Below are 16,381 nucleotides of genomic sequence, written 5' to 3'. Positions count from 1 at the left end.
AGTTGATGTCAAATGGGCCATAGTATTGTATCCATAGCTATAATATAGAATATATATATATATAGCTCTACAAACAAGGTGACACACTCCTATCTTTAAAGTGTGGCAATGCTACAATGGGACCAGTCTAATCCCTGGCACTGAATGTGTTAAGGAGACAATAGTGGGGCAGGGAAAAGTACAGTTTTTATTGTCTCAGTCATCAGGGAATTGTCATATTATAGAAGGGAAATAAAAATGTCCCAATTTGTAGAGGTTACATGAATTAATTCCAAAGCCCCCGGCACTTTGTGTTTGAAGATTAAAGGGAGTGTCTACATATGCTCAAATTCATTCTTGAGCAGCTAATGCATTTTCTAGATTAATTAAAGCTGCAAAAACTTCTTATGACCATCTGCTTATCAGAGGTTCTTTTTTTGATCTACTTTTTCTGTGATTTTTCTCCCCATCCCAATTTACCTCTCGTGCCAATTCTCCCTCCCCTGTCCTGATCATTGCTCGCATATGCCCCCCACTGGACGGTTGTAGGGAGGATAGAAGCCCATCACATGTCCCCTCCGATACGTGTGGAGGCAGCCTGTCACATCTTTTCACCTGACAGCGCGGACTCCGATTTGGTGAGGAGTAACGTGTAGGAGGCTCACACTGCCCCCGCCATTTTCCTGACTTTGCTGTGCCGGCGCCCTGACCGACCTGTAGGAGTCGCTGTTCACAACGACCAGACTACCACCCTTCGACTTCCCACCCGCTAACTCTGCCAATTGAGTTAGTATGACGGCCGGCCCAAGCCGGAGGCAACGCCGACATCCGGATTCGAACCCGGTGTCTCGTGTTGGTGACGAGCGCAATGTCCGCTGCGTCACCCAGCCGCCTCTTATCAGAGGTTCTTGTACTTTTATCAACCCTGCGCTACCAACATCGTTCACAATTTGTAAGTCTCTTTGGATAAAAGTGTCAGCTAAATGAAATGTACCAGAGGCCAATCTGTTGTTATGCCATAATTTATTTTCTTTGAAAAAACCACGGTCCGAACTTTACCTCCACTCCCACTTTACCTAAACCTATGCATTTAAAAAGTATTTTTTAATTACAGTACATCATTACTTAAATTACATCAATATTGTGCCATCAGAAAAGTATAGTTTGTAGACCAAGTCTTTACCTACCTTGTATTTATTGTAGTTGAAATCTAGTAATCCATGCACAAAAACGATTATCTCTTAGTTCCAAGATTGTGTATTTAGAATGATCACTTTGGCTAAACAAGACAAGGCTTTTGTTTTGTGAGAAATTAAGGGTTTGTTTAGAGTGGCTCCAAGTTAGCATCTTTAAATATTGTGTCTTACATTGCTTCATGTTTACAGCCCTCATCTTCACAACTTCAGTTGATGCTGTGGGTATGTTTGCTCCACTAAATCTAGTAATGGCTCGTGGCTCAGATCATAGATACATGTACAATAACCTTGCAATCAAAGATTATTACTGATTGTTAAAGTTGGGGGAATTGCAATACTACCTATAGAAACTGTATAGTGTGTGTGTGTGTGTGTGCGTGTGTGGGGGGGATCTCTTCAATACCCAATTGGTGGATAATAATATAATCTTGTTTGGTGGGAACTGGGAATATATACCTGTGGCCTCCAAAAAGGTTTTGTGGAGCTTGAAGGTGACAAGAGGCTCCTTGAGCTTTCTCAGAAAATCCTTGAGCAGCCCGCAGACCACATGGATTTCATCCACCTTATGGAGCATTAAAGGCTCTTTCCTTTGGACGTACTTCTCCCTCAGCTCCTTCACCAACCGCTCACCGCCTGGAACACGGTAGATTCCTCTCTGGAACATTAGAGAGAGGTTTGAGGAGCAGGAGGAGGAGACTGCCTTGTGAAAAACACTTAAGAATGTACACACTCACTTTAAACACCACCATATTTTATCCATTTATTACAAAAAAGATTTGCACTACATCCATATCTAATTTTAGCATTTAGCCTTTTTTTGTGTGTGCATTTTTGTACCCCAGTGTCTGCATTTTTACTTCATTGTACTTTAGTTTGTACATTGTATAGTGTTGGGACTTTATTCCTCTTTTACTTAATTTTTTTACTGTATGAAGCACATCCTCAGGGGCTTATACAGAACCAAGAATTTCACTGTAATGTACATGTACTTTATACGTGACAAATAATTGAACTTGAGCTTACCTCTTTCAGTCCCCTCCTCTCGATTTCACTGACACACTGCACTATCAAAGGAGGGACTCTTGGATGGGTCATTGGAGCAAAGTTCTCCAAAGTGTCCTGAAAATTTTAAAGATGGACTTTTCACCCTAGATGCTAATTTGGCAATACATTAATTTGGCAACAGATTCCATTTTGGTTATCAGTGGCCAGGGCACTATTCATGATTCTATACAGGGTTCCCACCATAAATACAATCCTGGAAAAGTTACTAAAGAAAATAAAGTAAAGTGTCTTAGTAAGGCGTTCCCACAAGTTGCCAGAACAGCGTCAATGTGCCTTGGCATAGATTCTACAAGTCTCTGGAATGCTACTGGAAGGATGGACCTAGGGATGCACAGATACAAATACTGGTATGGGATAATGATATGAGAATTTCTGATAAAATCTGATACCAAGAACAACATTTAAAAAAGACAAATTCACTTGATTTGCTGCACCTTTGACACATTAAAATGTATTATTATCTAAATAATTATATCTTTGTCAATGACTCCAAAATAATGGTCCAAGTCTATACTGAAATGGATGGGAACAATGTATAGGCCGATACCCTAAGCCCAGGTATCGATATTGGTCCTGAAAAGATCTGATCCGTGCCTCCCTAGATGGAATACTTATTTTCCCAAAATATATTCACTTATTTGGTGTTTTTATCTGGTGACCGCGAAGGCCACAGCATATGATTCACATCATCTTCATACTCATCAAAACCATTCAGTGACTCCTCACGCCCGTGGATGGTAGTGTTGTCATCCCGGAAGAGGATCAGGATAGAAATGTTCTTTTGTGACTGAAGCTCCTACGGTCCATGCCCCAATAACGAAGAATCAAAGACACTTAGATTTTCCTCTTGCCATCTTGATCCAACTGGGCCCCCTTAGCATTTTTAGACATGCCACACAGAGCATGATAGCATGTTAATTACTTCATTGTATGCAGTACACCTGTATGGAAGAATCCTTATTAGTTATGTTTCTCCATACATTTCCCCCTCCATTTGTCACCCGTCTATGTTTTCACGCCTTTATACCCATACCCAGTATGATGAATTGAAAATGGGGGACCCTGATGTAAACAAGACGAAAGTCTCTCTGGTCTGCATCCCCTTAACAATTGTATGTATTGAGCTGTACTGTACCCATTCTGCAATCTGTTAATAAACTTTTCAATCAATCAATCAATACATTTTGGAAATCTAAATTACAGGAGTTACAGTACAAGGTGAAAATAGGTCATCAGAGACGGTAGTGGTTTCCAGTAGTTTGGGCATGATTTCAACCTCTTAGCCATAAAGCTAGACAAGTCTACAATGTCACAGCGGTCAAATTAATGGTTGTTCATTAATTACACAGAAACAGAAATTTGGTATGACGTTATGGAAAAGTCATGGGAATGTTTTGTGGGAACCCCGTCCGTAATGGGAATGTTTTGTGGGAACCCAGTCTGTAATGTGATAGCAGAGTGAGGTACCACGTGTCGCTGAGCAGCGCCCGAGGCGGAGGACAGACCGCATCCTTCAAGGCATTTCTGTTTGCATTCTGGATGAGCAGTCACACGGCAGTCTCTACACTTCAGAACCATCTTCCCAAAACGGATCCTCTTACCACATGGCACACATTTCTCTGGTCGGATCACCTAAGAAAAAAGATTCACTGTGTTTTATTCAGAGATTGGAATTACACATTTGATGAGATGTACAGAAAAACGGGGAACATCTGTATTCAAGACTTTACCATTATTGGGACCCTAATTAACTACATACCTCGTACTATAGTCTACCCATATAACTCTGTATGATAACAATGTACAATAAGGCGGGATGTTCGATATTGGCTTTTTTTTACCGATACACCGATATAACTCTTAATTTCCGATATATGCAGGGTTTCCCCCCCCAAAAAACAGAAAAATGTCAGGTAATTAACATTACATATCTCTTGTCGTGGAATTAACACAACATTATGCATACTTTTGACAATAAATAAAATCAGAATTTGTTCTTGCTTGCCTGGGTAAATAAAGGTTAAATAATTTTTTATTTTGAAAACAGATTTCCGATATCATATTTTAATGCCAATATCGGTAGGCCGATAATATCGGACATCCCTAAGGCTGCATATACCGCATACATATATTTATTCTTAGATATCTATCCACATCCGTCTGTACATACCTGTATATAATCCTTTTTACAAGTCTGTAGATTCTATATCTGTACATATCCCTTACCTATTCTTACTAGTTACAGTGCTGGCCAGTATGACTTACTACCATAGTCTCTATATCCAGTTTAAATCACCTGTACATTACTATTGAACTTTACAGTTACAGTTGCAATCTGGTTGGATGCCAAACTTATTTTTATTTTATTATATATTGTGCTGTATATTGACAATTTGAATCTACCGGTAATCCAAATATTTTCAGTGCATCTCAATTATTTTTAGAAGTCATAAAATAATCAACTCAAGATTCACAAGTTTCCGGTCCTCCTTTTTGAGGCGATTATTACCGTCTTGGATTGGAAATCATGCCTGCGAGGTTTCTCAGCGATAGAAGTGAAATGCGGGGTGAGTATGACCTCTGGGGTCATCTCCATCGCTGTTGGCTCATCAAGCTCCATTACGTCTTCATTAGGCATCCACAATGATGTTTGGTCTGTATCAAAAGAGACTCTGGTGTCACAAAGTGTTGAGGCAAGGTTGCTACTGTATGCTATAATCATTGTACTGGTCAAATTCATGTCTTGATATTTCCTTGGGGAAGGAAGTAAACAGGGTTTAAAACACCTCTCACTCTCACCCCCATCAAAACCTAAATTATCGTGTGTCTGTGTCCTTGGTGCGTTCGCTTGGGTCTCCTGGGTAAAGCCGATCACCATGTGAAGTTGACCTCTACTCTCTGGCGCTGCGACAGATGCCTTCATGATTGTCGTCTCGACTTCCTGAATGAACTGGGTAAACTGAAAAGTAAAACATCATTCCAGACAAAAGGAGACATTGACACAATTTTGGCTCTGTACACCACCACAATGGAATTGAAATTAAACTGAATTACAACAGTTTCTACATACATTTCTACAAGGCTGAGATCCTTCAATGTCTGTACAAGGATGTTGAGGATGTTCTATGAGTCGGTGGTGGCGGGCGCCTTCTTGTACGCTGTGACCTGCTGGGGCAGCGGACTGAGAGCAGGGGACACAAACAGGCTGGATAAGATGGTCAGGAAGGCCAGTAGCGTGGTTGGGGTGGAGCTGGACTCCCTAGCGAGGGTGGCGGAGAGGAGGAGCCTTGCTAAGCTCCAGGCCATCAGGGAAAACCCCTCCCACCCACTATACACAGACTTGGCTGACAGGAGGAGCCTGTTCAGTGCTAGGCTCACACTACCCAAATGCAGCACTGAACGGCACAGGAAGTCCTTCATTCCAACAGACTATACAATGCATCACTGTGCCTCACTGCATCACTGAGCACAGAGTGGCAGTTACCATCTTCCTGGACTTAGTTTGAAACAGCACTGTGCAATATTACACCTACTGTAGACCTCAGTATATTTTTACTGTATATTTTATTCCATTTTACTCTACTCTTATCCTAGGCAACTGATTTGATTCGTTTTATTATTCTAATTCGTGACCTGTTCTGTCTAAATGTTTAAATGTTGAGTGATTTGCAGTGTCAAATTTCCCATGGGATAATAAAAGTATTTCTATTCTATACATTCTATGAGAAGCTTGTGGTGCATGGGAAAGCCTCCTGTATCATATTCTCACCTGATAAATCTTTCTCTTCTCTTCCAACCCAAGTACAAATATTCAACTGGAAATTAGAAGTCTACAAGTATTGAACTAGTCATGGCTTCAGGCAGGGTAGGGGAAACGGTTCACCTTATCCACAGCTTTTCTTTCTAGGGGCTCTGCAGAGCCGTTTGCCATTCTCCCTCGCCTCCCACCGACAGCACCTGGTCCCATCGACGATCTCTAAGAGTGGGTCAACATAATATTGGTTAAATTTAAGCATTACTGATATTTCAACCGACTTAAACAAATGTGGAATAATTTGACCAGATTATTCACGGAGGCAGACAACAGAATAGGGTAGAGTTTACTGAATGACATGTTGCAACATGGAGAGACCTAGGTTACAGCAAGAGGCCCAGATCTCTGCCAACATCGTATTTATACAGGAGAGTAGACACAACTACCGGTAAGTGGAGCATTGATGTACATAACATGAATTATAGATATGAAGTACAGAGATATGGATAATAACGTAGAGATACGAGTGAAGGCCATGTCTCATTTGTGTGTTAGAAAGAGAGAAAGTGAGAGAGAAGTGTGTTGGTCAATTTCCATGTCAAATGGAAACAAAAGTTGTGCGTGTGTGTGTGTGTGTCAATTCCTCTCCCGACACTATAGTACACCTTTAATGAGTCTGAAATTATGTCCTGTAGCAATGTCATCGGAGGACACTAAATTCTTGTTAGTTACAGCTCAATACAATTATGTAGATAAATTTTTTCCTTCAGTGTAATGAACCACATTACTTGTCATCTTCTGATGACATAAATGGATAATATATTCCAACTCATTAACTTTTAATAACTGTCAAACTGAATGAATGTTCGGACATTTTCCGGGGCCAGTTTCGAATGGCAGCCTCCCGTAGGTGCTCTTTTAGAGCGGTTTTGAAGGTGGGTAGTGATTCACATTATTTTACGGCTGTAGGGCGTTCCACATTGTTGTGGCATAATTGCGAAACGTGTTTAGTCCCTTGTTTGAGCCGAATCTGGGTTGAACATAATTTGTGGAACTCCCTCTGGTGTTGTGGTCGTTGTACATTTACATTTAGCCGACGCTTTTATCCAAAGCGACTTACAAGTTCTGTACGACAAGTCATCAGGAAGGGCACAAATCATTCACTGACCTTTGGGAAGTATTTCGACATGTACATGGGTACCTTAGTGGTGTAGTGTATCTTGTAGACCAGGCCCATTGCAAGTTGCTGTACTCTGTACTGTCATCTACTCTAATTTAAGCCATCCTAGGTTGTCAAAGTGGGCAGGGGTGAGGTGGGTTTTAAGAGTAGTCTGACCAGTTTGTTTTGTGATGTTTGTAATCTTGTTTTTAGTGCCTTTGAGGTGCTTTGGTACCATGATGTGCAAGCATAAACATTGGAACTCTGTTCAGATCCTGGGTCAATAAACTTGTATGTTGCTACCCTTGTACTTTATTAATCGATTTGGGGTCAATGTTCAAATGTCCCATTTTGTGCAAAACTATTTTTCTTTTGAAAGAGCAAGGGAGACTTTTCATTTCACTTTTTCATTAAAGAGAGGTCCTCAACTATTGATTCCTGAGGCACAGTGACGCTCACCCTTTTTTCCCTGACTCTGGGCTTCCGGGGTTTAAGTATGGTTGTGTCCAGGTCCTAAAACAAAACAAAGTCAAACATCAGTAAGGTTGTGTCCAGGTCCTCAAACAAAGTCTCAAAACATCCATCTTAAATGAGATTATCATCATACCAGGTCATCATCAGTTCTATCGTAGCTGATGTCAGAGTGGGACAGGAAAGATGACTCGTCAATGACCATCAACCTAAAAGAAAAAGAAAGACTAAAAGTTCACATTAAATGCGTTGTAGCCAGTAATAGCTGGTATGCCCATGGTTGGGTGAAAATACCATTAGACCAGAGAACAAATGCTCACAAATTGAGCGTGACATGATGTAAATACGTAATGTAAAATTCAGGGTTCTTACACCTTTTCCAAAGCAAAATTCAAGCACTTTAAGCCTTTTCAAGCTTTTCCAGCATCTTATGTGGCTGTGGTAAATTAAATATTACTCAAAATTATAATTTTACTTCTTCCATCACATTAAATCAGATGTTATTGTGCTATAAACAACCAAAATTATGTAGACATGGCATCCTATATAACCTGGCTGAGCCAATATGAAACAATCACTCAAATAATCACCAGATAAAACTTCAATTTCAAATCAAATATTTACTGAAAATGTGCAAAATAAGAGAACAGTCTTTGAGGTAGACAGTCAATCAGCTCATTGAGCCTTAAAATGTATACAAAATCAAATCAACCTAGGATTTTTATACAACCCTCCACAGTGGTGTGTTCAGTTGGTACGTCCCAGCAAGCTATCAAGCTATATGATGCCCATGTTATTGGTTGCAATACAGACGCACAGTTAGTTGACACACGTTCTAGTCTCCTCCTCTCTTGTTATTTCACACAAACAGCTACCCCTAGTAGCTGCCTGGCTTCTTATGTTGCCGACATATCCTACAGAACATTCCTTAAAATAAAGAATTGATTTGCTTGTTAGCCATGTTGATCACAGCAAAACCACAGCTCCGATGCATAATGGCGTTAGCTTAACGAAACTTGTTTGAAGGTAAATTGGCTTTCAGTGTGTCAGAGTGAGCGCACTCGAGTTGTGCAGACTGGACGCTCTGACCGAAGAGTCAGTTTATCAGAGCGGAGCAGTGAATTTATTAACTCACCTTAATATAATATAAAAAAGCAGCCATTTAATATACTGTGTTGCTTGTCGTTGTCAACATGAACAATAAACATAGCCGTCTGTGGCAACGCTAGCTCACTAACGTCTTAAAAAATTAAATAAGAAGCTTGCTAACGTTAGCTCGCTAATGTTACTGGGATTAAAGTACGCTTTCAGGAGGGGCGGGGGGTGCCATTGGCGGGGCGGGCCTCGAGAGAGGACCCCCCCCCCCCCCCTTTTTTTATTTTTTTTTGTGAAAGGCGATCGCCGAAATTTTTCTTTTTATAGATTTTATTTCTAAAAACCTAACTATTCAGTCAGATAGCGATTTATTATGAAAGTATATACAGTGCAATTACAATTTCAATAACTTTCCAGCACTTTATACACAATTCAAGCACTTTTCAAATCTTGAACACCACATTGAAATGCAAGCATTTTCAAGGATTTCCAGCACCCGTACGAACCCTGAAAATTACTTGGCTTTGTTATTACACTACCTTGGTTGCGTCGATGGTGTGAATTTGCAATATTCAGTTGATCATTTTTAAAGATAAAAAAACTGGATTGAAGTTTTTATTCGTAGCACACATTGCAACATAGTCATGCAGCGAACACACACACACACACGCATGAATTGTTTTGGTGGGTCGCCAATGAAATCTTCTCACGCTTGACCCCCCCACCCCCTCAAAGGCAGCTGGGAGCAGACATGGGGGTCCCCAAGTGGGAATCGAACCCAGGACCTTCTTGCTGTGAGGCGACCACCAGTGTTAACCCACTACACCACCGTGCCGCCCCAAAGTGCAATGTTTATAATCTTTTCCTCAAACTGAGCTACGCATTTAGACAGGTGATTGCATTTCCAAGTGACCTGCCATGCCAAAATTAGGGTTCCTTCCTACGGGTTTCCACAATTGAAGTTACCTGCTGGTCACTTAATTGTTGCATTGGCCAGTCACCTGCAAATGCAATCACGTGTCAGATTGCATAGCCCCCGTTTGAGGGAAAAGCCATAGGCAAACAGTGCTGGGATTATATTAACATAGTAACATTGCACTTTACAAAAGATCAAACGGAATATTGCAACTTTGCAGTAGTGTAATAACAAAGCCAAAGTCTTTACATTACGTCCCGCCCAATTAGCGAGCATTTATTTTCACCCAACCTCATACTATGTGGTTGAGCATAGTAGAGGTTGGGTCTACCAGCTTGGTCAGTAATAGTTTCACTGAGGGTGGGAGAAATTAGTGTAATAGTCACAATTTATGCACCATTGCCCCAGATTCAATTATCAATTTTCTTAAGTCAAGTTTTCTATGATTTTGAAAGTTATTTTTGCAGTGTATGCCTGATGGGTCGTGCCAGTCCTCCAGAGTCTCACAAGTAAAAGGTTTTTTATCATTTCAGGAACAAAAAGGAGGGACTAGAAGGTTCTACGATGCATTACCGTTTGCTGCTTTTGTACTGGGAGATACTCGCACCCTTGTGGTTGAAAGTGGCTATTAAAGATTTCTGCTCATCATTCAGACATGCGCTGGACTTGCTGTCATGGACCAGTATGTCGCACATCAGCTGCATCTGCCTCTGCTAGAAAAACACAACAAGTAGGGTTGGGCACCGACCTCTGTACTTTTAAGGGTACAGACCAAAATACATCGGTACTACCGAGTACCGATCCATGCTAGATCAATTGGTACCATGTTTTGTATAAGAGTGTAATATACTAGACAAGATGGAGCCTTTACTACAAATATATATATTACTGTCCCATCTATTGGGTCTTTGGAAAGTTCCAGAGTGCTAGATAAATAACAATGTAAAAGAATTTAGAAGTTTGGGCTTTATATATATAGGAGTCAGATACATTATACATGCAATGCAAGTGCTAAAACAACATAACAGGGTTATACTAAATCAACATCAGTACATCATATACACACACAAAAATTAGTAGCAGTCCATTTCCTGAGTGAATTTGTTAAGACACTTAAGTCTCAGTGAAAATGTATGTCCACAAGAATGGAAAACTGCTAAAATAATACCACAACCTAAAAATGGGAAATTATCATTCTCTGGATCGAATAGTCGTCCTATAAGTCCATTACCCGTTTTAAGAAAAATTATGGAAAGAATAGTGGGCCTCATTCAACAATACTCTTATTATTTCTCTTATATTCTTGCTTACCTGTCTGTTAAGAGAACAATAAGAAAAGCCACCAAGCCGTTCTTAACGTCCAAATCTGTGCTTACCCAGGTGTCTTGCATGATGAATCCCACTAATTCTTAAACTGAAATGCGCGTTCGCGCTCAATGCATTTGCATACAGACACGCCCGCCATCTCCTTATAAGGTGAATGAGGCCGTGAGGCATGTGTAAAACAGCCGTGGTTCGGCATCTGATCCCTTCAACAGGAAGTGATTTGCGACTGATCTCAAAATTACACACACGCGTCTCACGACTCAGTGCATGTGTGCGTGTTCCTGTGGGTCGCTCATCGCATACGTGTGTGTTTTAACAGTTTGAGTGCCAGCCATTTAACATTGGAAACCCCGTTGAATGCCAGCACCTACTTCAATGATAGCGTTGTGAACGCATATTCTCCATCTTAAATTATGGCTATGTGTAGGGGTGGACGGTATGGTCTAAAATGTATATCACGGTATAATTTGAAGCATAGACGGTAACGGTATATATCACGGTATCATCGTTTTTGATAATTTTTTTTTTTTTTTTTTATATAATTTTTTTTTTTTTATAAAATATATATATTATATAATTAGACTTGTACTTGTATTATCTGCGAGACATCGCCACCACGCAACAAGCTCCACCGCATGCGCGGCTGCCTGGTGCGCATGCGCTGTGACACCAATGGCGGAAATACACGGCTCGCTCTGTAATTACCACTCGTGGAGTAACAATGATTTAAACTGTTTATTAGCAACTCAGAGCTTCCAGACCACACTGTAAAGCTGTGTTAAACCCATATTGTACGCTGGGTATCTTTGAAATTCATATCCGATATATTTTTGACAGACCCCCACGCCCGCGTTCACGCTTGGTTGGTATTTTCTTAAGTGGTCGCGTCCCATGAGCAAGTGACTGCAGTCACAAAAGCCCCAGGCTTGCAAACCGCAGTCACGTAAGGGGCTAATGCCGCTGATGCTCTCTTTCAGAGAGAGATGACAGGTGACAGATCCGGTATTTCCGAACTATAGGTCATCTCTCTCTGAAAGGTCCCTGTGGCTAAAACCCAGAGTGAGCTCAGAACTTATAGGCCGTGAGCCAGGGCCCCAAATTTGGGCCACGGCTACCATCTTGGGGGACTAACTTTCATAGTGATTTTTGGGAAGGTATACACCCCTGCTGCTGATGACCCCTGCTGCTGCTGATCCCGATGAGCAGGTTGGCACCTTGCATCAGGGCTGTACGCTAAGCTTTTTCACTAGGGGCACACTTGCCCCTAAATGAGAAATTTAGGGGCAAAAAATATTTTTTAGGGGCAAATTTTTTAATAACAATTTTACCATTATTAAAAAAAATATGTTCCTCCTGCCTCATTACTGTGGTCCTTTTATTTAACATTTAAGTGCGTTTGTTTTCAGGTTTGTATCTTTTATAATGAACCAACTGAGAGTGTGTAAATCACTAATAGAACAAAAACAACAAACTGTGTGTGTGTGTGCGCGCGCGCGCTTGTGTAGTGCTCCTTGAATGAGATCATCACAACACACACACACCATTAATCAGGAGGAGAAGAAACTCTGCATACATTTGTTTCACAATGAAAAGTGCTTTAGAAATCAAATGAATTATTATTATTGTAAATAACCTCATGAAAGGTTTATTATTTGTATGGGTAATTACCTGCTTCATATTTGTGATGTTACTGGTTTCAGTGTGTGCCTAAAGTGATCAATGTGTTGGGCCGTTTATAGAGATCTATGCCAATTAATGTTTATGTATATCCGGGACTTTTTTTTTATAAGAATTGAGAGGTATTTGTATATATGACCTTTATTTTGAAAACTGTTGCAACGCAACCTTATTTACATTTGCGCTTTTGACAGTGAAATGTTCAGTCCAACTTAGCTCGAAGGAAAGACTAATAAAAAAGGTTTAATTGACCCGTATGAGGCTCTTACGGTAGGACTTTGATTGTTTATAGAAGTGGAATGTAATACTATGCAAAACGAGAAATAAACAGTGATTTTACCAGCAGTCATTTCATTTCATATACGGGGAACCGACAATTATTAGTATTATATTATTTGCATATCGTCTCATTATTAGATAGATAGGTTGATATTGATACTTTATTGATCCGCGGTGTCAATTTAAGTAGACAGTATTTCACGTCCTAATAGTGGGGTACTCACGTAATGCATGGCTGATCCTGAACGTTAGAAGTTTCCGTGTCCCCGTCAATCAATCATCACAATCATCACGTCAATCATCATCATCTTATCATCTCTCCACATCGGACGTGGTTGTCATAAAATTGACTGAAATCCATTATCCACTCTGTTGTTCTTGCGGAGCAAGAGCCATATTATTATTTAAAGGAAGCGGCCATATTCAGTTTCGTTTCGCTAGGAATTATGGGATTTGGTGTTGGATGTATAGACTACGCAGATAGGGACATGGTCTTTAATCGCACGATAGACTACAAGTTCCAAGTATATAGCGTGACCCAGATTCACTCCGCGCAAATCTTTTTTTTCACTCAGGCTATCGGTGATCGCCTAAGTTCATTCATTGCCGACAGATTCTTTCATAGCACCACGACATTGTGTCGCACTGACAGCTCGCGTGAGTGGCGTCATCACACGCCTTGGATAATTTAGGAGTGAAATGCGAATGCAAGGCTTGAAAGCACTACTCGCAAGCCCGCCCCCAGATAATATTTACCAATTGCAACGGCCAATTAAAGGGGCAATTCGCGATCATATCATCGCAGTGTACAGGCCTGTGCATGGTCGCCTCCGCCGTTGGTGTGTGAATGTGCGAGTGAGGGTAAAATGTGATGAACAAATTGTAAAGCGCTTTGAAAACATGACTAATTGGCTAACTAGCAGACTCATTCATTCAGTCAGGCATCACTCGCACTTAGCCACTCTTCCCCTAGTGGCACCTCACAGACATGGCACTACTTAGCCACTCTTCCCCTAGTGGCACCTCACAGACATGGCACTTTTTGTAAAAAACAGTTCAATCCGAGAATATATCTATGAGAGAATGTTTCACGTCGAGGACACCATGTCCTTGTTATTCAACTATACCTCCTGGAGTATGCGCCAAAGGTTTTAGCATATCATTTATTATTTTCTACTGCATTGTATCTGTCCACTTTTGGTTTTGCCTGTGTGGCTGAACTAGTCAAGAGAGTTCATCCAAGATAGTGAGCCATTCAAGTGACATTTCTCAGTCAGAAACTGGTTTATCCAATGAACTTAACGCCATGTGAACGCGGCACAAGTTATGGTGAGTGAAATAACACAGGAATAGATTAATTTACCAAGTACTGGTACTCTCCCTCCGCCTTCAAACGCCTCCTCATCTCGACATCCACTTGGTTTCGGGCATGTTTTAATTTCACCTCCAGAGAGCTCTTCTCCACATCTGATTTCACCAGAAGTTCCTTGTACTTCTTTAGGTCAAGTTCAGCATGCAGCCATTTCTTTCTTGTGGCTTCAAAGCTTTTAATAGCTTTAGTGAATTCTGGAATGAATGCAAAAAAAAGTAGCAATCGTATTTAAAATTCCCTCCACCTGAATATATAGACATACCTCCTTAAAAGGAATAGTTTAGTTGTAGTTGTATGAAACACTTGCCAATAGTGTAGTGGATGCAAAGCTATTACAGTTCTTACAGAGTCCCATGGTTGGACTTTTAGCTGCGTTCCGAGCTAACCAGAAAGCAAACCAGGTCAAAAGACACTTTTTTGTATTATCCACACCACAGGTCAAGGGGGGGTCATAACTCTATTGCTGGTCATACTTTATTATTATATTTTTTTTGCCGGTGGGGATACGATTTATCCCCCCTTCTGGTTGTCTATAATAGACCATTGTTCATTCGGGACCGTGCCCATGTTCCCACAGCCCTATGTTTCCACAGCCATATGTTCCCACATTTCCTTTTTTCATACATTTGTATGCGATTTGATCCCCCTTTCTCTTACATTTTGTAGCCATTACACCCAACCTATTGGACGTTCCACATTGTTGTGGCATAATTGTGAAAAGTGTTTAGTCCCTTGTTTGAGCCGAATTTGGGTTGAACATGATTTGTGTAACTCCCTCTGGTGTTGTGGAATTCACTGACCTTTGGGAAGTATTTCGACATACATGGGTATCTTAGTGGTGTAGTGTATCTTGTAGACCAGGCCCATTGCAAGTTGTCTACTCTAAGCCATCCTAGGTTGCCAAAAGTCAGATTTATACATTTAAATAAATCAGAAGTCATTCCAACAGGCAGTGAAAATACATAGAAGCATTACCCCCCCCTATCACCCCCCCCTCCACCCCACCTACCCAACCTCCTCCAATGTACAGTTTCTTCGTCAAACTCTTTAGACTCTTTTTGTATCAAACAGTACTGCATTTGTAAATCTGGTATGTCATAAATGTATAGATGTAGCAGTACTGTCCATCTGTATGTCATATGTTATGATGAATTGAAAATGGGGGACCCTGAGAAGACGAAAGTCTTTCTCTGGTCTGCATCCCCTTAACAATTGTGTGTATTGAGCTGTACTGTACCCATTCTGCAATCTAAACATTTTCAATCAATCAATCAAACCAATTTGCTAAATAACCTTTATTGACTTGATAGCCTAAACTACTATTTACCTGCTGCTCCACAAATCATGTGGAATTCAGTATTGCTTTCATGTTAGAATAGACCCTGCGTGACTTTGTTTAATCATTTGATATTCTCCGTCCTATTTGGTAAAGCTGTAGAGCTACCCGTCAATAATACACATGTGAGATGAGATGTTAGATGACATCTACATTGAATGGCGATTTCATTCTCTGGCCCTAAATGTTTGTCTGAGTTATTCCCGACTGGATAGAGACAGACAGACCATAATGACACACGGGAGGGTCTGCAGTGCTACTTACCACGATGTGTGTTCTCTGTGTACTCCTCCATGGTGACCATGATGGTGAGACGCTGGTGCAACAAGGTCAGAAGCTCTCTTTCATCATCTCCCATTATTATTACAAGTCGAATCAGTCGATTATATGTCGCTGAAATTCAGAAAAAACCTATTTTGCAGTTTAAGGGCACGGGACCCATATAGACACTACGTAATGCAACCCCTGCTTTTCCAATTAAGCTAATTGTATTTGAACACGTGAAATGGCCTCCTGTGGTCGGTAACTAACGCACCAACAAGTTTGTGCCAACCGCCAACAAAAATGAGAAGAAGAAGAAGAAGAAGAAGAAGAAGAAGAAGAAGAAGAAGAAGAAGAAGAAGAAGAAGAAGAAGGCTTGCTGTTGTTGCGAGTAGGGTCTAGCTGCAGCGCTGGAGAATCCTCTCAAGGGACAAGCCTGTGGCAGCCACGTGACGAACCTCAAGTTCAAGTTCAAGTTTCTTTATTATTTGTCAT

General features: G+C 40.8%; 1 protein-coding gene across 1 annotated transcript in view; it reads right to left on the bottom strand.

Annotated features, from left to right (window-relative positions):
• LOC311228478 (rac GTPase-activating protein 1) overlaps positions 1-15,983 on the bottom strand; it is a gene marked incomplete at both ends in the record, with an annotated part of 31,743 nt that extends 15,760 nt beyond the window's left edge. Inside the window, 8 exons of the mRNA XM_084314382.1 lie at positions 1,632-1,830; positions 2,199-2,294; positions 3,708-3,872; positions 7,613-7,666; positions 7,761-7,833; positions 10,209-10,348; positions 14,281-14,483; positions 15,890-15,983. Coding sequence (XP_084170508.1) covers positions 1,632-1,830; positions 2,199-2,294; positions 3,708-3,872; positions 7,613-7,666; positions 7,761-7,833; positions 10,209-10,348; positions 14,281-14,483; positions 15,890-15,983 — 1,024 coding nt within the window. The remainder of the gene's footprint in view (positions 1-1,631; positions 1,831-2,198; positions 2,295-3,707; positions 3,873-7,612; positions 7,667-7,760; positions 7,834-10,208; positions 10,349-14,280; positions 14,484-15,889) is intronic.
• Between the last annotated feature and the right edge of the window lie 398 nt (positions 15,984-16,381).

This window comes from Notolepis coatsorum (assembly GCF_963971535.1).
Source record: "Notolepis coatsorum genome assembly, chromosome: 5".
NCBI classification, from domain to species: Eukaryota; Metazoa; Chordata; class Actinopteri; order Aulopiformes; family Paralepididae; genus Notolepis; species Notolepis coatsorum.
Note: the sequence above shows the minus strand (reverse complement) of the source record. Positions and strands in the feature narration are given on the sequence as shown.